This window comes from Nesoenas mayeri (assembly GCF_963082525.1).
Source record: "Nesoenas mayeri genome assembly, chromosome: 2".
Classification (NCBI taxonomy): domain Eukaryota; kingdom Metazoa; phylum Chordata; class Aves; order Columbiformes; family Columbidae; genus Nesoenas; species Nesoenas mayeri.
This window is the reverse complement of record NC_137543.1, coordinates 159,709,990-159,734,976: the sequence shown is the minus strand read 5'-3', so window position 1 is coordinate 159,734,976 and position 24,987 is coordinate 159,709,990. Positions and strand designations below refer to the sequence as shown.

At 42.5% G+C, this 24,987-nt stretch overlaps 1 protein-coding gene across 1 annotated transcript in view; it reads left to right on the top strand.

Moving 5' to 3' along the window:
- Nucleotides 1–3,892: 3,892 nt before the first annotated feature.
- The window catches only part of CRHR2 (corticotropin releasing hormone receptor 2), a gene marked incomplete at both ends in the record, with an annotated part of 147,920 nt that continues 126,825 nt past the window's right edge, over nt 3,893–24,987 (top strand). Inside the window, 2 exons of the mRNA XM_080339519.1 lie at nt 3,893–3,958; nt 17,378–17,471. Of these exons, the coding sequence (XP_080195645.1) occupies nt 3,893–3,958; nt 17,378–17,471 (160 nt within the window). The remainder of the gene's footprint in view (nt 3,959–17,377; nt 17,472–24,987) is intronic.

The window sequence follows — 24,987 nt, the reverse complement described above, 5'->3', positions numbered from 1 at the left end:
CCATGGAGCGATATGTTGGAAAACCTTCCTGGTTCTGGGGCAGATGACCTACGTCTGTGCACATGGATCCTCAGGATTCCTTTACCAGTTCTCATGAGTTCACGTAATCCTGTTGCATGTGAGTTTCCAGTCCTGGACGTGAATGTTTAAATGCAATAAAAATTTGTGCTGGATTTATTCCTTCTTTTGCGTTTTCATGAAAACATTCATATTAATTGGAAGCATGCAACTTTGGGTTATGGTTTTGTTTTCTTTTAATAACAAAAGGAAACAAATGTTGGTGTGCAACTAACAGGGGAGGCAAAACCAGGCAAGCTTTAAATATTTAAATGCATTAAAATCACTGAATAGCCAGAGGAAAAGAGAAAATAATGCTGCATTGTGAAAACCTTTGTTGGTGTGTTAGGAAAATTCTGTGTTGACTAGTGTATATAAGTGCCCATCTTCCTGCTGTGGTATTCATGCTGTATTAAGTGGGATTCCTGCATGGGATTAGGGATTTAAGCCTCCCTGTAAGTGTTTTAGAGAGGGTGAGAAGCTGTTGTTTTATACCTTTCTGAGCAAATTACAAAAAGCAAAATAATTCAGCAAGGCCCCAAAGAAAAATGTCCAGGTGCTCCTGCTTCTAAGTAAGGCTTGCTAAGGTTTTGCAGGGCCTGAGGATTTGTTAGAACTCTTTCCTCTGTGCCACCATGACCTTTATGCCAATTGATTTATATTAATTAAAAAAAAATAAGGTAGGAGAAAGAAAGTGTCTCATGGAGAAGAAGGTACCACCTCCATGAAAGGAGACCATTGGCACTGGCACCAGGTGACCAGGGCAGACTTTGCCCATCAGAGGTGACGGGCAGCGTATGACACTGCTCCCTGTGAATATCCAGCAGCTGGGCTGGGAAGGAGCAGGTCACATCTGCTTCTGCTCCAGAATTGCGACTGAGGCTCGCGTGTCTCCGGACACAGCTGGGCTTTCCGGGACAGTCCCAGCTGCAGCTGTGGGCAGGTACAGACTATGATCCGCAACACAGCTGGCCGTCCTCTGGGCAGATGGGATGGAGCAGAGGACAAAAGAAATCTTATTAGGCTCATTTGCTGGCACTGGGAAGACCAGAGTTTGGCCTGATGCCCACAGTCTGACAATACCACAAACACATCCATTGTACGGAGAGGCCTGGCTGGATGCAGAAGGCAGGGAGTAATTAGTCTCTCAGGAACTTATGGGCCCCAACAGGGTTGGGTGTCCAAATCTGTAAGACTCCAACTCGCTTAGCACCAAGAGCTGCTCTGTGGCAACAGAGCAAAGAGCCACAAGCCCCTTGACCAAGTGTGTCACTGCGTGTATGACAAGAAGATATGGGGTGACCTTGTTTTGCCTGTGGTTGCATAGAGATCCAGACTGGCAAGTACCCATAGATGAGAAGAGCATGACAAATGTCTCTTGTTTTAGAGACAAAGTGCAAGAAATAACCACATAGGGTACTTTTGGGTTGCCTGTTTAGGAGGGTGTATGTTCCCAGCTCAGAGATGCTGTTGGGAAGTCTTACAAGGCTTGGTGCTGGAGAAGAAAGGGTTTCTCATTGAAGCTGGAGAATAAAAAAGGGGACACCCCACAGGCTTAGAGATTTTGGGGAAGGTGTGCTGATTAATTTGGTGACCAACAGGCTGAAACCCTTTTGCCCCAGGGTACCCAGTCAGTCTGGACACTTGTTCCTCGTTATCTTTGAATCATGGAATCATTTTGGTTGGAAAATACTTTAAGATCATGGAGTCCAACCACTAAACTAGCACTGTCAAGGCCACCTCTAAACTATGTCTCTAAGAACCTCATCTACATATCTTGTAAACCCCTTCTGGGATGGTGACTCAACCACTAACCTGGGCAGCCTGTTCTAGTGACTGACAACTTTCTGGGAAGAAATTTTTCCTAATGTCCAATTGAAATCTCCCCTCATGTAACTAAAGGCCATTTCCCCTTGTCCTATCAGTTGTTACTTGGGAGAAGAGACCAACCCCCTCCATGCTCCAAGCTCCTTTCAGGCAGTTCAGAGATCAGAAGGTCTCCCCTCAGCTCCTGTTCTCCAGCTGAACCCCCCAGGTCCCTCAGCCGCTCCCATCACACTTTTGCTCCAGCCCCTTCCCCATCTCTGTTCCCTTCTCTGAACTCACCACAACATCTCAAGGCCTTTCTTGTGGTGAGGAGCCCAAAATTGCACCCAGGATTCAACGTGCAATGGTAGAGGTTCTCATTGCACCTAGTAATATTGCATGTGGGGCGGGGGCGGCTGTTCCCTTACTCCTGAAGGACTGGCAGGCAGTTCACAATGCACATAGTGTCACAGAGGATTCCACCATCCTTCTCAAGGCTTGTAGGGGATCTGTGGGAAACTGCAGCGGGTCTGTGGAATCCTTGACAGAAAATATGAGAGTAGAGATCAGCCTTGAGATATTAAGATTTACCCTTGAGGAGGATGGGAGTAAAGGAGTATCTGGAGAGAGGAGAGATATACCCATGAGAGAGAAGGGGATAGAAGAATAACATGGATGATAGCAAGTTCAACCAATGAGATGTTAGTGCTGTAACTTGTAACCAATAGTGAAAAGACACATGAACTGGCAGAATTGTATAAAAATGCACTTGTAGCAATAAATGGCATCTATTACTTTCATCTTGAAAGAATTTGGTCCATGTCGCTTGTCCGTCTCAACCGCGACAGGGATCCACAGTGCACTTTGTACCTGAGCAGTGGTGGAAACTCATTGCTCTTGAAATTTTATGGGCAGTGGAGTTAACAACGCAGCTGCTGCCTGGTGGAAGTGGGTGTCAGTGAAGTGATTTGTATTGCTCCTGGAGGACTGTGGTGGGAGTCTGCATTACACCTAACTCTGGAAATAGAGTACCCATTGCACCTAGAGCGTGGGCAAGGGGAATCCTCTTGCTCCTGGAAAATTTGAGGCAGTGGAATCCCAAATACATGGAGTGGTGGGGAGGACTCCTGTTATTTCTGGAGGCTTGTGTGGAAGGGGTCCCCATTGCACCCACTGCTTGGGGAAAGGCTGAGGAAGCTGGGTCTCTTTAGGTTGGAGAAGAGGAGACTGAGGGGTGACCTCATTAATGTTTATAAATAGGTAAAGGATGAGTGTCAGGAGGATGGAGCCAAGCTTTTCTCAGTGACAACCAGTGATAGGACAAGGGGCAAAGCATACAGACTGGAACACAGGAGGTTCCACTTAAATATGAGAAGAAACAGTGAGAGTAACAGCACACCGGAGCAGGCTGTCCAGAGAGGTTGTGGAGTCTCCTTCTCTGGAGTCATTCAAACCCACCTGGACACCTTCCTGTGTAACCTCATCTGGGTGTTCCTGCTCTCGTGGAGAGATTGGACTGGATGATCTTTCGAGGTCCCTTCCAATCCCTGACATTCTGTGATTCTGTGATTGATCCTGTGATTCTGTGAAAAGGATCTGTATTGCACTTAGTGCTTGGAAAGGGGGAACTGTGGGCAGTTAAGCCCCTATTGCAACCAGTGCCTGGTGGAGGAGAGGATGGCGGGGGAGGGAAATCCCTCTTGCATTGCGTGTAGGGGGAGAAGTTGCCCTTCACTCCTGGAGGCGTCGACAGTCGCGCTCCCCGGTGCGCCCGCAGTCACCTCCATCCCCGAAGCGCCCCGGGCGGAGGGCGGGCTTGGCTCCCCCGCCCGGCTCCCTCCCTCCCTCCCGGGGGTTTGCCCTGGGACACGCCGGTGGCGCTGGGGCCGGCTCCTCGGCGGCGGGCAGGGGTCAAGGGCAGCAGCGGGGAGGTGTTGGGGGAGATGCCAGCGCCGGGGCAGCGCGGAGGCTCCGGCTGAGCGGGCAGCGCCAGCCCCGGGGAGCACCCCCCCGCCAGCCCGCCGGCCCCATGGCGGGGCGAGCGCCGCAGCGCAGCCTCCCGGCCGCAGCGACCGCCGCGCTCCTGCTCTTGCCCGTAAGTGCCGAGGCCGGGGAAGGGCGGGTGGTGCGGGGTAGGGAAGGAGGAAGGAGGGAGGGGACGCCCCGCGACCGCAGGGAACCCACTCGGGTTCAGGAACCTCACAGATCCCGCCTGCCTCCAGGTGCTGGGGGACCCGTCCCGGGGAGCGTTCCCCGCTCCCTCGCAGATGCGGTTCGTCCCCGGGCTCTGAGGGATCTGTCCGGGGACCGCTACCTGCTTCCTTACAGCTCCTGCCTGTGCCCGGGCTCTGAGAGATCTGTCCCGGGGTCATTACCTGCACCCTTACAGGTTCCCCCCCATCTCCAGGCCCTGAAATACCCCATGGCCGCTCACCTCTGGGTCTTCTCAGAACTCATGACGCTTCCCTGTGAAGTTGCCACCTCCCCGTTCCCCATCCTTGCCAGAAATGTCCACCACAGGGACCCCACTGGAGTCACAGCTGCCTGCCCCAGAGAAAAGGGGTTTTCCTGCCACCACTCAATTCACTGGGACAGTGTGTGGCCACATCTGGTGCCCATTGTCCCCAAACTCTCTCCCCGGTCCCTCTTCTCCCAGAATTTGTCTTTTTCACCGCAGGGATCAGCAAAAAGTGGTAGGGAAGGGCAGGGCTCAGCCTCTGCATCCATCCCAGTGTTTGCTCTGAGTTTCGCTTGAGCAAAATGTACGAGAGGCTCTTCCTCCTGGTCCTTCTCCATCACGAACCTCCCCCTGGGTGATGCTGGGATGAGGTGGAGATTAAGATTGGTCTGTGTCCGACTGGACTTAGAACAGCTTTCTCAGCCCATACTCCTAAGTCAGACTGACTTCTTGCATGTCTTATTTGTTTCAAGTGATAGTTTTAAGTGTGGTGAGTGATACTTACAAATCAAAAGTGAGAGATTAAGCAGGAGGTTCATTGATTTTGTGCAGAATTTATAAAGGCTGTTCCCGCAGCATTAAAAAAGTGACAGTGATCCTTCTGGACTGTAGTTTAATTGGCCCATTTTTAACATTTCCTTAAGAAAAAGAATCTGTTCTATTTCCTTATGTTTTTGTTTGTTAGTTTCTTTGTTTGTTTTTCTACTCCTTAGTTTACAAAGAAAGGTAGAGAGAAGCCAGGTCTGGGAAAGCAAAAGGCTCCAAAGGCAAGCAGCAACTTAATATTAAAAGCTTTACCGTAGCTTTCTTAGAAGACAGAGAATATTTTCTCAACTCTACCTGTGTCTTTTTCCCCAGTCAGAGATCAGCGCACATAGGATCATAGTGGCATGGGTCTACAAACTTGCTATTTTCAATCCCAAAACAGTTCTTCCCAATCTCTTTCATCATTTCTCTTCTCTCCCAGACTATGTTTTCACTTACTGGTTTCTTTTGGTCTATAAAATTATTTCAGTTTATGCTCAGAGAGGGGGACTTGACAGTGAGGTTGTAAAAAGTGCCCAGGTACCGAGAGCTGCCAGGGTAATTATTTTTCAATGAATCAAAATACGTTGTGCGCTTCCCCTGTAGATGTAACCTATGGGCAGTTTTCCAGTCCCCTTGTACATTTTTGTAATTGGGCTGCTGCTTTAAAAACAAAAGGCAATGCAGATTAAGACTCAAAATGTCAAGTTTCCATAAACTGCATTTAGTCCAAGAGAAATGTGTGCTTGGAGGGTAATTGTGAGTGTTCTTATATGGAGAAGCTTGTTTTGATGTAGCTACTTGTGTCTGATACAGACTCATGTGTTCGCCTTTGTGATATGTGGAAATAATGTGCTGGAAGACGATCTTCATCCTCATGTATAGAACAGCTCTTGTTGCTGCAGCTGTAGCAAAAGCCGAGTTTTTTCTGTTCTTTGGGGGTGTGTTTTCCTCTGCAAATGTTGCTGGTGAATCTGTATCTCTGCTTTACAGCTGGATGAAACTATGCACCAAGAAGCTTAAGAGCAATATTTTAAAACTCTGGCTCAAATCCAAAGCTCTTAAGTTCCTGTTTGACTTGAAAACACTTGAAAATTGACTCAAAGTCAATGGCTCTATTCACATTTGTGGATTTGAGAAAAGGCAGAGCTGCTTGTGGGAACAGGCCCTCATACGATTAAGGGAGCTTAAGTTTTCACAGCAGCTAAGCAATTGTGTTTTATGGCAACTGCAGGTTTGCAACACTTAGGAAATGAGGCAACTTTCTAGTACAAAATCAGATCTGCCACGTAAAAATGCTGGTGCAAATGACCTGTCAGATTTCACAGGGCTGATCAGCAAAAGGGTGAAGACTTGCACAGCGGGCTCTGAGATTTATGCTCTCTTAAAGGGTTTCAGTACATATGATACACTGGAAAATGCATTGACTTGAATGTGAAAAACAAACAAAAAAACATAAAACAAGAGCAAATGAATCTTTTGACATTTTGATCTATATCAAAATGTCCTTGCTGAGTTCAAGTAATTTGGAGGGGGGGGTATTAATAAAAAACAAAAGCAAAGCTTGCTATAATTCGTATAATCTCCTGGAGCTCCTAAAACAGCCACAGCAGTTTGAGTTTATCAGCCAGTGGTGACAACTTAAAGAATATTCCTAATGTGAGACTGCCGAAATTCAGTCCCTCTGTGAATTAATGCAGCATAAACATCTCATCATGAGGGGAGTACTTTGGCAGGGTTTAAATCTATATCCATCTTGTGGTAGTTACTGGATGTTTGAGGGAGGCAATTGTGTGCAAGGATGAACGTCTGATGTTGGATAGCATGTAGTTTGGCCATGAAATGTTTCAGTGATATTCATAGCTGCCCTCAGCTAGAAAGCAAGCAGCCTTTAGCTTTTGTTCATATAAGGAATCTGCTTATATATTATTGTTCTGTCAAGAGTGGAAGAGAAGGAACGATTAAGTCTTCTCAACTCTGTGGCTATCGTGTTGCAAACCAGAGAGCAGCTGTACCTCTGCCAAAGATGGTGGAGGAAAAGAGTGCGGGGATGTCATTGCAGAGCATTCTCTAGCAGAGCTACATGCTTATTTAGTTTCAGTCTCATAGGTTCTATCTCTACTAGTATATTAAGATAATCAGGACAGCTCTTCAGCCTTCAATCCAAATGCCAGAGAGTGGCTTCTGGCCATGCTATTGAGCTCCTTCAGCTTCTAAAATGAGGAGCGTGTGTGCAAACTGACTATTGCGAACAGTCTGTGGTGCAGCTTGACTTGCACATCCTTCACTGGAACTGTTTGAGATACCACTAGATTGCTTGGGGCAAAAACGAGGCCAGGAACCACTCTAAAAATTTAGCAGTATAAATGATTAAGTAGTTAAACCAGACCTTTGCACTGTCAGATTTATTAGCTTAGATGGAGTATGCTGTGCTCCCATTGCTTATGGTTCTCAATGAGTGACTGAGGGAGGCATTTTCCTCTCAGACAAACTCTTCATTGCTTTGAATTGAGAGATCAGCTTTCGTTGTGCCAGAGATTACTGTGGGATCCTGCTGGTGATATGATGATCAGAGAGATTCACAATGAGAAAACAAGGGAGTGGATGATATCAACTTTTAAAGTTTGTTTTCTTTTTATTTTCATTTTGTTCTATATAATATTAAATAAAATATTTAAAAATATTACTAAACATTGGCACATTTTCGTATTGTTTTAATAGCTCTTCAGATTTCTTTTTTGGCTGGAAGAGGAAATGGGGATAGTAAGAAAAGGCTGAATTTGATCCTTTTTAGTTTATGTTACTTTCCGGCTTGCAGCACTGCAAACCCAAGGAGGAGGCTTTGGAGAAAGGCTGGTTTACTTTAGATTACAATTTTATCCAGTAAATGACATTTTTGCAGGGATTTACTTTTCCACTCTATGTCTATAAACTGAAACAGATAGATCAAATCTTTTTGTATATACACACCCTTCTTTCTTTTAGCCTACACCAATTTTAATCCCAAAAGGAGCCTGTTCTCCCTTAAGTGCAAACATTAATTCTTGGATGTAAAGCTGGAGCTGTCCAGCGAGCCACACAGCAACTCCTTGTGTCATTTAGAGACACTGATATGTGTCAAAGCATTGCATCAACGTTGTCTTTGCCTCGTTATCTTTCTATTCATAACTAAATGTATTCTCCTGCTTTGCTTTATCAAAAAAATTCTTTATAAAGAATTACTGCTAATCTGTTTTTTAATCTTAACAGCTTTTAAAATAACTGTATTTGATACGAGCTGGTGAGTGTTGGGTAAAGAGCTTTATGTGTTTTATTTTTTTCTCTGAAGAGCTGGATAATTTTTTTTCTATGGCTCTTTTTATAAGAGAAGGCAAAGACAAACTAGTCTTTCACCATTGCAGTCAGTCAGCTAACAAATATGGTCCTTCAGATTAACAGCTGTTTCAATTTAATCAGTCATGTCCAAATGTATGAATGAGGATGGTAAAATACTGGAATAGGTTGACCAGAGAGGTGGTGGATGAACCATCCCTGGAGACATCCCAGGCCAGGCTGGACGGGGCTCTGAGCAACCTGAGCTGGTGAAGATGTCCCTGCTCATGGCAGGGGTGGCACTGAATGATCTGTGAAGGTCCCTTCAACCCAAACTATTCTATGATTCTATGAAAATTACACTTCCATTTTCTGGTGCCAGTGTAGGGATAACTTTCCTATAAGGCTCTTTGGCAAATAGCATGTCATGCTTTCATAAGTCCTGAGCAGTTCTCTGGGCCTGGGTTCGTTTCGACTGGCTCTGACAAGCAGAAGTTCTGCCGGCTCTGCATGATCTTGACCAAGGCTGTGCCATTTGGGAAATGCTGTAGCAGTGACAATGACGTTCTGAGAAAGCCAGTTCACAGAGGTGGGTTTTGACATTCTCTCCTGACCTTTGGCTCATAGTCCCTCATTGCTGTGCGAGTGAGCCCACATTGAGAGTCAGGAGCTGGCACCGTGCTGCTCCTGCACGTCTTCTTCCCCAGATTGACAGCTTTATTGTGGCCCTAAATGGGTGGAGAACTTAGAAGGTGTCCTTGTCCAAGAATGATCAATTAAACAGCGTGTGTTTGTAAAGAAACATGGTTTGTTTTCACTAAATGAGAAAGAAAATCCATTTGATATTTCAAAACTTGAAACATACTTCTTCAACAGAGCTGTAGGAAATTGAAACTAATTAAAGCTCTACAAATTTTTGCGTAATCCTGGCTGAATAACTATTCACTCTGGGTTGTGTATGCCGGGAAAGTAAATTGTGAGCAATGCAGATGGAGATTAAAATACATTAGCTGTCCTCACTGCAATGCTAAACTCTTGCCCTGGTAATAGTAGCTGAAGTGCCAGAGAACTGGAAAGGAGCCACCTGCCTCTGAGGGCTATGGGACAATCTCTCTTGCTGTTACCTAGGTTCCTGGGACAAGGGGGGCTTTTTAAGTGCTGTTATCTCTGCGCTGACTTAATTTTGGGAGTGCTGTCCTCTAGCAGCGGTGGCTTTTACAGTGGAAAGGAAGTTCTGGGAAGAAGGAGGAAAGAAGGCGAAAGCGAATTGAAGGAAGCGTGCTGATGAGTCCGATCAGGTTGCCCACGGGGCTGCCAGCCAGGCTCTGCTAGCAGCCGTCTCAATGCATGGACTAAAGTATCAATTCCCTTTGAGTGGCAGTAGCAGACTCCACAGCCCAGACACAGCTTGGGTTTCAGGAGGTTCATGCCAGCAGAAGCAGAGGTAGTCCATGAGCCAGCATCCACGGTTGTGCTTTGTTGTGCAGCCATCACAGGAGTAACTCTTCTGCACTTGGGTCACAACAACCCCATGAAAGCTACGGGCTTGGGAAGAGCACCTGGAAAGCTGCCTGCAGGAAAAGGACCTGAGGGTGTTGATCAACAGTGGCTGAACATGAGCTAGTGTGTGCCCAGGTGGCCAAAAAGGCCACCAACGTCCTGGCTTATATCAGGAATAGTGTGGCCAGCAGGACCAGAGCAGTGACCGTCCCCTGTACTGGGCACTGGGGAGGTCAAACCTCGAATTCTGGGGGCAGTTTTGGGCCCCTTATGCCAAGAAAGGCCTTGAGGTGCTGGAGCGAGATCAGAGAAGGGAACGGAGCTGGTGAGGGGCTGGAGCACAAGTATGATGGGAGCGGCTGAGGGACCTGGGGGGTTCAGCTGGAGAACAGGAGCTGAGGGGAGACCTTCTGATCTCTGAACTGCCTGAAAGGAGCTTGGAGCATGGAGGGGGTTGGTCTCTTCTCCCAAGTAGCAAGTGATAGGACAAGAGGAAATGGCCTCAAGTTGTGCCAGAAGAGGTTTAGATTGGATATTAGGAAAAATTTCTTCCTGGAAAGGGTTGTCAGGCATTGGAACAGGCTGCCCAGGGGAGTAGTGGAGTCACCATCCCTGGAGGGGTTTAGTATTTGACATATTTTAATTATGATTAGGTGAACAGAGTTGAAAATATTAGAAACCTGAGTGAAGAAAACAATGTTCAAGATACACCCTCTAAACTGTTAATTACAGCATTGCCAATATAAAGGATTTGGAAGTAACTATTATCTATTATTCTTTTTACTACAGGAACTGTATGTCCTAGAATCAAGGAATGAAAAAATAATTTATGCTGGAAAGAAGTGCTAGAGGTCTCTTGTCCAACATCCTTCTCAAAGCAGAGCTAATTCCAAAACCAGATCACGTTGCTCAGGGCGTCATCCAGTTTACTTGTGAAAATCTACAAATATGGGGATTTCACAGTGTCTCTGAACCTCTTTTCACAACATCTCTGAATTTCTTTTCTGATGTTCAGCCATTACTATGGTGCATTATTTTTGCTTCATCCCTGTGAGATTTCCTCTTGCTGCAACTTGTGAATAATATCTGTCTTTTGCCCTTTGTCTGTAAACTTCTGAGAAAAGTCTGACCCCTCTGTAATTCCCCTTCAGGTGGTGAAAGACTGTTGTTAGACCTTCTCTTATTCCAGTCTTGGAGTTAAATTTCAGTGTGCTACGTGCTTTCCAAATACTAAAGGTGGGCTCCAGCCCAAGATCTAGCAGCTTAAGGAAGAAGCAATAGAAGGAAAGAGAAGAATGAACCAGTGAGGTGACACTGGTCATCAGCTGTGACCTTTCGTGAGTCTTGGGTCAAAGAATCATTTTATGGGGGATAGAGAGGCACCATTGTCAACATTCCATGGACGGTGAGAGAAGATATCACTAGCTGACTGAAGTCTTGATCCAGAATAGGAGATGGGTTTTTACCATTTTTTTAGGTGGGAATGTGCTGGCAGAGTAGCATTACTATTTTATCTAGCCGCTTGGATTAACTTAGAGACAAGCAATGACAGGGAGTTGAAAGGGCTGAAGGATGACTTGAAAAGGAGACTGGTTTTCTTGAACTGTGCTAACACTCTTTCCTTTTACTGGAACCTTAGCTGACTCAGGTTTCAGGTTGCAGGTTCCTGTGGAAACTTGTAATTTTACCTTCTATCACAAATGGAAATTATTTTTCTGGTGAAGCAGAACCAAACGATTGTGTACTGCTGAATGCTGTTGTACCAACAACATTACTGAGCTGAGAAAAGCCGAAGATGTCTTGAAGAAGAGGACTGATCTTTCTTGGTTCTTCAACAAGCAAAGTATTTCATAGAATCATAGAATCATTTTGGATGAAAGACACTCTCAGGATCGAGTGCAACCATAACCTAACCTAACTCCAGCACTAAATCATGTCCCTAAGAACCTTGTCTAAACGCCTTTTAAACCCCTTCAGAAATGGTGACTCCACCAGTTCCCTGGGCAGCCTGTCAACCATTCTGTCCCTCTTAGCACTGTCCTTTAATAAGCATCTCTTTTGCGTACATCTTGTGCATGAAGTAACCAAATGACAGCGAATATAAATCCATCCTGGCCACAGAGAAGACTGCTTTCCCCTCTTCTCCCAGGGTGTCCTCTGTTTTCCTCTTTAAGCAGCGTTCTTCACTCCCCTGGTTGTGCATATGCCTTCGGGTGATTAGTAGTCAGCAAATATTCTGGCTCTCCTCACTCCACCCCACATATTGCCATCTCTTATTAGAGAGAAGGAGCTGCTCAGATGAATGTTGGCATTTAAGTGCATTCTGCTGAATACCTGGTGTTTTCCCAAAGCATCTGTTTTCACACACAAATACTGGTGATGGCAGGAACCTCCGTAAAACTTTCCAGATGCCACCTGCCCTGGAAACTCCCTGGCTGTATATGAAGAGAGTATGGGTTTTGTCAAGGAAATGTGGGATTTGCTTTGATTTTGCTGCATTGAGCCCTCTCACTAATTATATTTGCATGGCGAAGTTATATGCATCTGTTTCTCTAAACTGAGCTTCCATAGACACAAACTTCATAGTTTATGCATTCAATTGGGCCCCTGGTCTGAGTCAGTCCTCCCCAAACATTCAGATGAACACTCAGTCTCATTTTAGAAATGCTGCATTTGGAGAGCTTTGATTAATAAGATTACATTCGAGCCAGGAGTATTTTTCAGATTAGTTTATTTTAATTGTTTAATTAAAAAACTAAAAATTAAATACAGGTTTTCTCTTTTCTCCTCTTTTCTCTTCTTTTCTTTTTTCCTTTCCTTTCCTTTCCTTTCCTTTCCTTTCCTTTCCTTTCCTTTCCTTTCCTTTCCTTTCCTTTCCTTCCCTTCCCTTCCCTTCCCTTCCCTTTCTTCTTTCCTTTCCTTCCCTTTCTTCTTTCCTTTCCTTTCCTCTTTTCGCTCTGGGGCAAAACTATGAAGTAGCAGCTTTCTGTGGGCTGAAGACAATTTCATTGCACTGTTGATCGTAAAACAAGGTAGAATTTATGGTCTCAGTGCTCCCAGATGTTTTACAGCAATCCCTGGGAGAAGGTGCAGCAGGAGTCTCAACCACAGTGCTACTTCGCAGAAATGGAGGGTAGGAATAAGCATTCTCCTAACATAATCTATGCCATTCCTGTAGATGTCTACTCAGGAGGGGAAATTACTTTGATTTTATAAGGAGTACAGATTTCTTGTTTAGACCGAGACTTCATTTTTATGTGGCAATGGAGGCACGACATGGAACCTTCTCTTGTCAACTATACACTGAGCACATTTTGTGGTTCATAACTACAAAGTTGTTTGGTATTAGAAGGTCACTTCATCTTGCTTAGGAAAACAAAGAAAACAGTAATAGTTCAGATAATTTGATAAGATGGTGATGTGTTCCTGTCTCCTGTAGCTGTCACCTCTAAGAATATTTTGACTCTCCTTTTGTGTGTAGCAGCCAAAGAAAATTTAGGAAGGATTCATCTAAGTTACTCTGTCCTTATAGTAGGGGGTGAGAGGCAGCAAATGCAGTCAGTGGAGACTTAAAATATGGCAAATGAACCACACCTGAAAATTTCCTACTTCTCTTCTGAATTGCAAAGGAATTTCCCATGTGATCAGCTCAGCTGCTGCTCTCTGTTGTGAAGTCTGTGCTATCTGAGATAAATCCCACAGCTTTTCTGTGAGTGACTTTCTGATGAGCTGCTGTTACAGTTCCATGGGCTGGATTTCTTTAGGTCCTCGTAAGTACTAGATGCTAGAAAAGGAGAATTTTTGTTCTGTTCTTTAGACTATGTCTCTGATGTCAGCACCTCTGTCTTTTCTCAGTAAGCCATTGGCACATGTTTTACAAGGAGGCGTAACAGTTTTCTGTGAAAAGCTGTCTTTTATTAGACAACTAGAATATAGTATCTGGGAGTTCTTACGTGAGAATGGGAAAGCGTAGTTTAAGCATCTGTCCATGTTTGGAAGCATTTGCTGCCTCTTGAGCTTCCCTCCCCTACCTCGGTGACACACATTGTGCTGTCCTGTGTCATCCTTTGCCACTTCAACTCTTTCCCTCATGTTTCAGTTGTCTTGACTCCACCTGCTCTGCTGCTTCTTTTTACTGGATATTTAAACTTACAAGATGCTGCCCCTTGTATCTCTGTGGTAGCCCCACACCTGCAGTTAGTTTTGAATCCTATTCACAGCTGTGGGGCTTGTTTATGTTGCTGTAGCCATTTCTTACATATACAAGAGAAGGAAACAACTTGCAATGCAATTAAATTACAATACAGGTGTTAATTTGCTTATATATACATATATATACACACATATATGTATACACACATATATATACATATATATACACATACATATATGTATACATACATATATATATACATATAATTATTTAGGAACACAATAATCACTCCCCCCAGGACTCTATGTTGTTTTTTAAAGTGAAGTCACAAGTCCTCTCTAATCTGCATGAAACAACCACAAATTCTGTTAGAAACTGAGAGGAGGCAACACCATGATGGGTCAGGTATTTGTCTATGCCCAGAGCTCTCCATATGGTTCCATCGAGTCATGTTACATATATATGATATAATGTTACATATGTGTTTTTATGACTTCATGTTGGTAATTTATGAGAGCACTTGTGTGACAAATAGTAAATTCTGCACAAATAAAGGTATGCAAGGTTGGAACCCTTCTGTTTTCAGAAGACCACACACTACTATTAGTGCCTTACAACTTCTAACAATGTGACATAACAATATATTACTCTTAGGTTGTTGCCCTTTTCATGTGGTGTTCCTATATCTAGAGGTGATCTTAGGGTGAGTTCCTCCGGTTGTGTCTCGTAACTGCATACCCTCTGATGGAGATAAAGACCTTTCACGGATTAATGAAGAGTGGTGGCCATGACCAAGGGGAAAGATCTAACAAAATGGCCATGGGAGGTGCAGTGACACACTAGAAAAATTCATCCACTCCTTTTCTACAAGTCCTCTCAGATTCGAACAGAAATTTGACCAAGGACTCTACATATTGCTCTGGAGTGGCAGAAGTGTCCTACAGACTAGTACTTGGTGCCCTTGCTTTAGAAAGTAAAGGGCTCCTTTTCACCTTACTCTCTGGATCAGTGCATTATTTTTATTTGTATAAATGTCCATAGTGGCTTAGAGAAATTAAGACAGACATTTCTGTGTCTGTTTCAGGTAAATGTGTGAGACAAAGTAGAACTGATTTGATGGGAAAAGGTCATGGAAAAGTAGCAGTTTGAGTAAAGTACTGTGTTACAGCAACTAATATTTCAAAGTACATACACAGTCATGGGCCGATTAGGATCATAGAATCATAGAATGTCCTGAGTTGGAAGGGATCCACAAGGATCATCTGGTTAAACTCCTGTCCATACATAGGACAGCCCCACAGTTCACACCATAATTATTTATAATTATCACACCATAATTATTTATCTTTAAAATTCTACTTTACTTAAATGTTTCTCTTTTTTTTTTTGCTGTTCTTTATTTTTTTAAGAGTTTTTTTAGGCTCTTGGGTCTTGTCTGCTTTAAATACATTTTTTATAAAGTATCACACTAAAGAAAGCTGCTAACTGTGGTTAGTGGAGAGAAAATGAAAGCAAAAGTAACATAGTATGTAGAAGGCACTTTTCCCTCTAGCCAAATGAACCTAAGTTGACCCTAAAGCAAATGTGACATTTAACCTTTCCTGTTCCTACACACCCTGCGCTGAACTAGACCTCTGTCTGTTTGTTCCCATCATCTTACGAAGTGGACAGCTGAACATGCCATGTATTTACAGTACATGGAGATGTCTCGAGTTTCTTCTTTGAAGTGAGACAGCGCTTTGGCCTGTGAAGTAGCAGATGAGTGGAGGGACAGAAGGGAAGAAATGGGAAGAAATGCTTCTGTTATCTCACCTCGTGTGACTGGGTTGATATGACCACTGCTTTTTGGAAGGCTCATTTGGAGTTCTGTGCCTTATGATATGGCCCTGACTGAAGAACAGAGCCATTGCCTTTCCCTGTCTCCATGGCTTGACCATGCATGGTCAGTGCCCTAAAAGGTTTTGTGATGGGAGGTGGGAGTTTGAGTCTTCCTGGAGGAAAACAGCACCTTGCTGTTTACTTGAAAAGAATAAAGTCTGAGAAAGGTTTTTTGTTTGAAAATGTCCTCAGGTTGTACCAGGGAGGGTTCAGATTGAATATCAGGAAACAATTCTTCATAGAAAGAGTTGTGAAGCAGTTGAACAGGCTGCCCAGGGAAGTGGTAGAGTCACCATCCCTGTAGGTGTATAAAAGATGTATAGATGAGGCTCTTAGGGACATGGTTTAGTGCTAGAGATAGTTTATGGTTGGACTCAATGATCTTAAGGGTCTCTTTCAACCAGAACAATTCTATGATTTGATTATTCTATTATTTTATTTCAAGACTTCCTATTTTGTAAAATAGCAACAGAGTGAGAAGTAGATAGAAATGGTATTGTACAAAGAATAGTTCTTCTTTAGAGACCAACATTGCTGGTGGATTCTATTGTCATGATAATTTACTCCACTTCTTATTAAGCAGCAAGGAATTCAGTGGCATAAAAAGGGTTCTGCAGTCACTTAATGCACCTTAAAGCACTGAAATGTAACATCAGCATTCAAGGAGTATGGTCATTTCCTTGAGCAAAAGCTGCCTCTATTATATTAGTGTCACTCTGCATAAATAGGAAAGCAAAGGCATTTTGTGTGTTACCACGGCTTTATATCCCCTCAGAAACAGTCAGGAAGATTTTGTTCCACAGTTTGAAAATGGAAGTTTCTGTCACTGGTGTGTCACTCCTGAATTTGCTTACAACATTTAGTTCTGCCTTTCTTAAAGGGCTTTTAAAGAGCTTGCTCCAAGCAGTACCCCAGCTCAGCTGTACGTTGAGATGTACAGTTCTGTGGTCTTCTCTCCTCTGTCTGCAGTGGGCACTTCAGTAATTTAATTTTTGAGTGTGAAAATGACAATGAATTCCTTGGATTCAACCCTAAACATACATTTCCTAAAACTACTATTATCCTGTACTGAACCTGCAGCGTTCTTGAAGTGCCCATTTTGTTATTACTGCTTTCTCGATAGCATTTGCCCTCAGTGGAGGCGTTAACTCTCTGAATTATGAGGGTCAGAAACTTCTGTCTTTTTCACTGGCTGAAAAGAGCCAAAGATCACCTTCCATAGGTGATCTTTTTCTTACAACAAAAATAGTTTTCTCACACCTTCTGGATTGCCCTTTGCCTATTCTTGTCCCTCCCTCTGGACTGTATAAGGATCTTTAGCAGCAATATATCTGTTAAAAGTTAGTTGAGAAAAATCCCACACATGATCTTCAATGGGATGTGATTCATCTTCTCTATTTTAAGCATCTCCTTTTAGGTGAGATAAATTGTGAGCTTTGTTAATGCTATTGACTATCTCCCACAAGAAGAGGTCCAGGATAGGTGGTTCATCTCATTACATATAGTGAGATGAACGCCGTCTGATGTCATGGAGCAATTATAACCGTAAATCTTCTCTGTCATGATGGGATGTCTGAGCTAATTATGAATGGGAACTGCTGTATAAGTTCCGAGGATTGGAATGATAAAAACCTATCCATGCAGCTGCTTTACTGTTTGTTTTGGTTTGTTTCTGTCTGTTCATCCAGATAGTTCTCCACTGTGAGTCTTCTGTGAACCTGCCCTTGTCTGTTCTACTGGAAAAGTACTGTGAAGCTTTGTCAGCCCGTACCAATGTCACAGGTATTTATTTCTTCATTTCTTGTTGGCTTCTTGTTACTGTGGGATCTGTTTTCAAAGTGTCCTTGCTCCAGGAACATCTTTTCTTGCTGAGATAAACATAGTGCCTCCAGCCTTGGGTTTTCATTGGCAACAATCTACACTGCTGTGACATGGAAAGAAAGCATTGAATTTTGCACACCTGGAAAGAGCTTCATGTGAACTAATAGTGACAGATTTTTTTGTAATTTGTTAAGCTGACTGTACTCACTGACTGATATGACCATTGAAGGTCAGTACTGTTTAAATGTCGGTATCTAGACTGGTGGAGATTTATTGCCAAAGGCTGTCAACGTTTCCCCAAGTGCAGAATGGGACATCCAGGCTGGGTAGGTGAAGACAGGTAGATGTGCTAGTAAAATCCAGCCCTTGTGTGGTGGTCATTGTGGAAACTGGGGTGCTCTGACCAAACTGACACCTCATATAAGCTAGGGATGTACCCCGGACTATTTCAGCCAGATCAATATCCCATTAACAACTCTACTCCTTCCAATCAGAATACAGTACATACAGCAATGATTCTTGCTTTTGATTCTTGACTAAAATGCACCAGCACAAAAATGATGCTGTAAGAGATGTCAAACTATATCCACCTTTTCTTCAGAAGTGTGATAGGCATACTCAGAGTCACTCCTCTGTAAGATGACCGCGGGTTGTGTGCTGCGATTAATGATGTTGCTGGGGGAAAAAGCAGGATTGTTTCTTTCCCCCTCACTTCTCTTTCCCCTGGAAAATCTTCATGCAGGAAGAAGTTTAAAATATCTTGTAATAATGTAGATATTATCATTTAGCCCATTCTCCAGCCCTGAGAAATGACAAAAGAAATGAGGCTGAAGGAAGAAAAAAATCTTTCTGTATCTGATATTATAACAATTGTGTTTTAATCTGACTGTATCAATTCCTTAGGGACAATAAGATGATCTAGATAAGACAGAGTGAAGGCTGAAAGTTCTGTTGCCTTAACTGCCTGTTAATTTGCGTATAAATGGTGTGTTGACCTGTATTATGAATCTAGCCTGAGCTTTGCATCTTGTGCCATTGTGTTTCAGGGAGCAACTCTGCCTCGTGTTATATTTGCTTGTATAAATTTTAATGACCATCTATCACATTCTGTAGCTGAACACAAAAGAATGATAGATGAGGTTCTGCGAAACCTTCCTTAATTCTGGATGTTTATTTTAGGTATTCTTTGCCTTGTGAATATTTTTGCAAATAATATTGTAAAACTTGCCATTAATTCATAATGTATTTTTCCTTGTCCAGGGCTTCTATTGGAAAAAAAAAAAATAAAAAATAATCACACCAGGCTGTCTTAGAAGCTGGTAAAAAATTTACTTCTCATTTGTTGACAAAACAATAGTTTTCTGGGCTATTTACATGATGCATGAACACGGAGCGTCTTCCCAGGCTGAGTGCAGCTACTGCAATAGCATTTTAGTATGAAAAGGGAAGCGAGAAGTCGCAGAAGCCTCTCCTCTATTGCACATCATTGTAAGGTATCACTGATCAAAAAGGTAAAGCACTGCTCTGAAGTTAATGAAAATTGACTGTCATATAGAGACAATCCAACATGCAGCTTTTCTAGAACACACCATCCTACGATGCTTGTGACCATAGCCCTTTCTGCATCGTGCTTCAAAATCCTATGAACCTGTGTACTCTTCTTTGAGCATGGGCTTATACACATAGTACAACCCAAAGCTACTTCATGTTCAGACAGGTTGGACATCAGCCCAGGCTCAGGCATAAGCGTGAAGTGAACTTAGGGACATACTAGGGACAAAAGTTCACTTTTTTTGCTTAGTATAGGCCAATGGGCTCTTCTCAATGTGGTGGATAACCAACATGGTGCTTCCAACCACTACATGTTCCTTTTCCATATCAATTCTGCAATCTTCAAACAGATCCGGACTATTCAGCTATGATTTTTCTCACTAAAAATGGAAGTTTACAATATAGTTATCTCCTTTTCATAGTCCGTAAAGTTCTAGTTGGTACAGTTAAAGTCCAAAGCACAATTTCATCCTAAACTAAGATCCAAAATGGAGCGGAAATGAAATATTTTTTCTTTAAAGGAATTCAAGGATCACAAGCTCCTGTGACTACTCTAATTTTTTTATGTCCAAAATTAGGTGAGCTCTGTGCATCCTTCATTTTGAACCCTCATAACAGTAAGGATGCATCCCACTGAAACATTGGTGTGCTCCATTGGGCAGCATGGAACCAGACCACGGAGACTGCAATGTCTGAGGCTTTTCTCTGGCTCACATTCTTTGACACAGTGCAGATATCATATTTTATGGGGTGGGGGGGAAATCAACAAAAAAACCCCAAGGAGAGCCATATTGAACAATCTTTATTTATAGCTGGGAGAGCAGTAAACATTCGAGTTGTGTAATTGGTTATCTTCCCTGTCTCTTTTCCAGAAGATGCTGTTAATTAGTCCAATATGTTATTTTCTCCCCCTATAATTACTAACCTCCCCCCGCCCAATATGTTCATACTAAGTATCCCAAACAGATGGCATGAAGTGCTTTTGAGAATTTAATGTATGTGTAATTTCACTGAATTGCTGAGTGAATGACATTGTAAATTCAGTCTGAAGTGTTTTAAACCAAGTAATATTTTTTTCAGAGGTGTAAGGCGGTAACTTACTCTCTCTTTTGGGTGTTTTTTCCTTGAAAAATCCCTGTTTGACACCTTCATGATTGCTTGGGTGCAGCTTTTGAGCTTGCTGAGAATGCATGTTTTTATTTGTGGATCTGAGGAATAATTTTATTTAATTATTACTTTGCTTTCATATATAAGAGGAATTGGTTGAAATGGCAGGATTTTTCTATAGCAACTCAGCTGAGGGTGTTCCTGATGTTGTAATTGCTTGATATGGTTTGGCTAGAGTTAAAGTAATATCCAGGATGACTGAATGACTGTAATCCTATATATCTGGATGATACGTGATCTGAGTTATAGCTTGAATTTTTATAGAAACTTAGTGGAAGTGGGTCCTCAGTTCATGCTGATATTCCACGAGTTTTGACTTTCCCATCTAAAATGTTTCCACTAAAGACTACAAGTCTTGACTTACATCTGATCCTGCTCACTTTTGATCTCCATGGAAATCTTTTGATCCCACTTTTTGGTCCATTGACATGTTTGGCCACACAATCTTTAAGACCTTGTCAAAAGACCTGAAAACTGGAATTTTGTCCAAAAAATAGAGTAGAAGATGGATGGCCAGTGCTACTGTGCTGATTGGGTCAGTATAAGAATTAAATTATTATTTTCCTTCTCTTTCTTACCCTTCAGTCATTTTGAAGGTTGTAATTTAAATTTACGATGTTTAAGGCTCTTCAGACAACCCAGTAGAGACAGTAGATTAGATGTCACACATTCAATTTCATGATGTTCTGGGATTCACTGAAAGCAAAAGTTATTTGATCCCTCTGGTCACTGGATCCTGTTGAGGTAGGGGTTGGTTCCTTGACCTTATTCTGGTAGTTTTGTAGTACGGTAGAAGACTGTTGTCTCACAGAAATGGGGTAAATCTCCTGATTCTGAGTGGTGCAGGGTTCCACCTGTACAAATTCTGGCTTATACAATATCTGGCTGATGCTGTTTTCTCAAGTCTCTGGGGAAGTTCTGGTTTAAGGAACGTGTTGGTGTTGTGGCAGGAATGTATGTAGGGATAGATTCAAACACATAACTCCTCAAAGATGCCACTCAAGTCTCCAACTAACCTGATACCATTCAGACATTGCCATAATTTCCCTTGTTGCTGGGACAGTGTCTTATACTAGGGGTTTCTCCAGCACTTACAATAGCATAAAACTGGGAAGGTATGGAAAGTTATCTTCTTTCTTTAGGTTTGTTTAGTGTAACCAAGACCTGAAGGGCTGGCAAATAAGATACGGAATCTAAAAGAGTCCTGTACCATCTAGAAGAGCTGTTGCTGGATGGAGGGATGTCTCAGGGCACTGGTGGCACCAGGTGCCTGTGTGTGGCTATCTGAATCCTTCCTTAGATCTCCATTGGTTGCACTAGGTGAACTAGATCTGTTGAACTAGATGTTCAGCTCAATCCAAACATCCCCATACAGACATAGAGGAGTTTCACAAAAATCTGCAAACTGAGTGCCATATAGCATATAGTCTGAAAGATAAGAGTTAAATCCACATCTATATCTTGAATGCATACATGAAATCTCTGACAAGAGGATTTAAAAACAGATGCTTTGGCTATCAAAAACAAAAAAATAGTCATGAGAGTTTTGCCTTGATGGCCCTGCTGCTGAGAGCACACAAGCTGTAGATTTTTCTTGGCTGATTGTTGTTAATTTTTAGTAGTCAAATTTAATGAATCATTCTTTTAATAGATGAGTTTCATGACAGACAAACATATTCGGTAACTTGCTTTCCATCCAAAACTGCAAAGGTGAGGCTTTCACTGCTCTTGAGGTTATTTATTTCTGTACATTGCCCTATTCTTTTTCTTGGAAACAGAAGATTTGACCTCATTACATCTCTCAATATCCCTTCACGGTAATGGCATGGCAGTAATTCTCACTCTTTCCCTTCTGATTTTCCCAGCAGGTCACATCAATGAGCACTCCTATTTATAATGATCATTGGATGAGTTGTTCATTGAAACGTATGCTCTGCACTCTCTTGGCATCAGCTTGCTGGCTGAAGCTCCAGACGCTGCTCTTGCAGCTGCCTGTGGGGTGCTTAGGAATGTGCTTTCATCACATCCACACAACCCAGTTACTGCTCACAGGCATAAAGATAACCTCAATGCATCAGCGTTTGTATGATCAAAGCTCGAGCTAAAGAAACAGGCAGTCTTCCTATTTTCAGATGCTGCAATAACACTATTTAAATAGAGGTGACGATGTTGGTTTACTTTCCTACTGCCTCAAATGACATACTGGGCAGTCTGGCACTACTTTCTTGTGCTTCCCAAAATAAAGCTGATGGTGTTATACGTTGTTGCACAACTTGTATTGCTACCACTGGTCCTTACAATTTAAAAATTTGCATTTCTTAATTATGGTGCACTTCCAAGCTGAGGATATGGAAAAACTCTCATGTATTAAGAAACTGTGTAGACAGTCCAACAAGTTCTATGCTTGATGAGAGATGATTATTTAGAATCATAGGATAATAGAATCATTTATGTTGGAAAAGACCCTTAAGGGCATTGAGCCCAACAATTAGTCTAACACTACCAAGTCCACCACTAAACCATGTCTTTAAGCACCACGTCTATTTTGTATGTTTGCTGTACAAAGAAAACATTTAAATATTTATGGTGGGTTTGTTTTTTCTTTTTATTTCAGCGGTGGTTGTTTGGTTTTTGGGGGGTGGGTGCAAGTTACTGACAAATTCTTCCAAAATTTACAGCAAAAAATCTCTAAGCTGCCTAAATGAAGTTGTAAAGTGCACAGCTGTTATATTCATGAGAGCTACAAAGAGAGTTTTTGGGTTTTTGGGGGTGTATTGGTAGTGTTTCCTTTTTGTTTCCCCATGAGTAGCTATCATTTGTGGTCTGGCTTTGTGTTGTGATCCTGCATATGAAACACGTTTCAGTAAGAAATTACACCAGTGCATTGATCCCATGGGTGTTTTTGCAGAACCTCAGGAAACTACCAACCAAGGTAAGCTTAGCTTAGAAGAGGGACCAACTACACTGGAAGCAGTGCTAGTGATATAGAGTGAAATATCAGTAATCGGTTTCCTCAGACTTTACATTATACAGGAAGGTAACAACCCTCTGAACATCTTCATCAAAACAGTCTCTCAATGGCAACAGTTCTGAACTGACCGAAAATAAAATCTGTAGCAAGTCTGCCTGGAGTCACTAAGATGTTGGGTATGTGGGTCTGAGGGAGGAATGTAGGACAGGGTTGCTGCTGGTATGGAGTCAGGGAAGATTCTATGGTCTTATTAGATACTGTCAGCATTTACAGTGATCAACCCAGTGACATTGTCATGGTGGTTTTATGCTGCCACCCTGGCATGCTGTGGGGAGTATGGAAAGGGAAGAGTGAACAGTATAAAATTTTAGAGGAATGCAAATCAGACAGCTCATAAACAAAAACATGTTACAGTGGGAAAATGCCATTGAGTTTTGTTTCATATTTCAGAAGAGTGACACCTTAGCCATGGATCTGTCCCTTCTGCATGATACGTTCTCAGCAGACTTTCAGTAATGACCATTACCATGCTACACTGGATCAAATATACTTAAATCTTTGAATTTATACAGTTGGTAAAATAAATACCATTTGCCAAACGTGGCTTCTAAATTAGATATCATTTTTTGTACACTTGGCAGATAAAAATATACCCTGTAGAACCTCTCATTTTGTCAAGTTCTACGAAACAGATGGAGTGCCTTTTCCTTTCACATGGAATCACGTCAGTGAATCTGGTCTTAAATGAAAACACCTCCTGTCCTTCAAATCAACATTTCTCTCTGGGTTTGTGGGTTAGTGAGCCCTTCAAGCAGCGAAATAACACTGTGGCCGATCTAGAGAGTAAAGCCACACAATAATAATGATACTACAAACTGCACTGTTTGTAACAATGGGTGGTTCTAAAGAATACATAAAATATATATTGCTGAAGGATAACTGTTATTAGGAGATGAGAGAGATGGACTTGAATGGGATTTTTCCTTTGTTGCTTCTGATTTCTGTAAAATGCTCAAGCCCTTATGACCCCATGACTAAGTTGGCTCTCCACTTCAGGAATGAGCCTCTAGATGTGCTCTTTTTGACATGCAGTAGTTGTCCTGCCTTTGTCTTCCTGCTTTTGACAAAATGGGTATTTCCTCGCTTGTTTTGGAGGAATGTCTTTGAGCCACACTCAGAGCCAGATTCACAATACAGACAGACTGAGGTGAGATTGGGCTCCATTTATTTATTTGCGAATATAAAATGGCAAACTCTGTGTCTTAGGCCCCTATGTACAAACTCATACCTGCCTGCACTGCTGTACTTCATTAGCATCTAATGAAAGCAATAAAAAAGGTGAACTTCTACTATCTGTTTTTAGTACATTGCAAGATGTGCTCAAAGCTGTTTGAGAATCCAGTGGCTGGTCTGAGGAAGAGAAAGTGGTAGGATGCTTCATATTTACAGATGCTGTCATGGCCATGGAAAAGAATGTGAACACAGACAATGAATCAGAGGTTCAACTTGCATAAATTACCTATTGTAATTTATCCTTGTGATTTATCCATCCATCCTTGTTTAGCTCTCAACTGCATCACTTGGTCGACCTTTTCTGAATAAACTCTGTTATGTATGGAATTGATTTGCCTTGGCCTTCAGCCCTGATGTGGGGACAACTTATTGTATAGTCCCATGTATGAAAAAAATAGTTAAGCATAAAGCCAGTAAAAATGCAAAGTTGACCTGTAAAGCTCCAGCTCTGTATTGTTGAACTTTCTTATTCCATTACAAAATAAGAACTGTGAG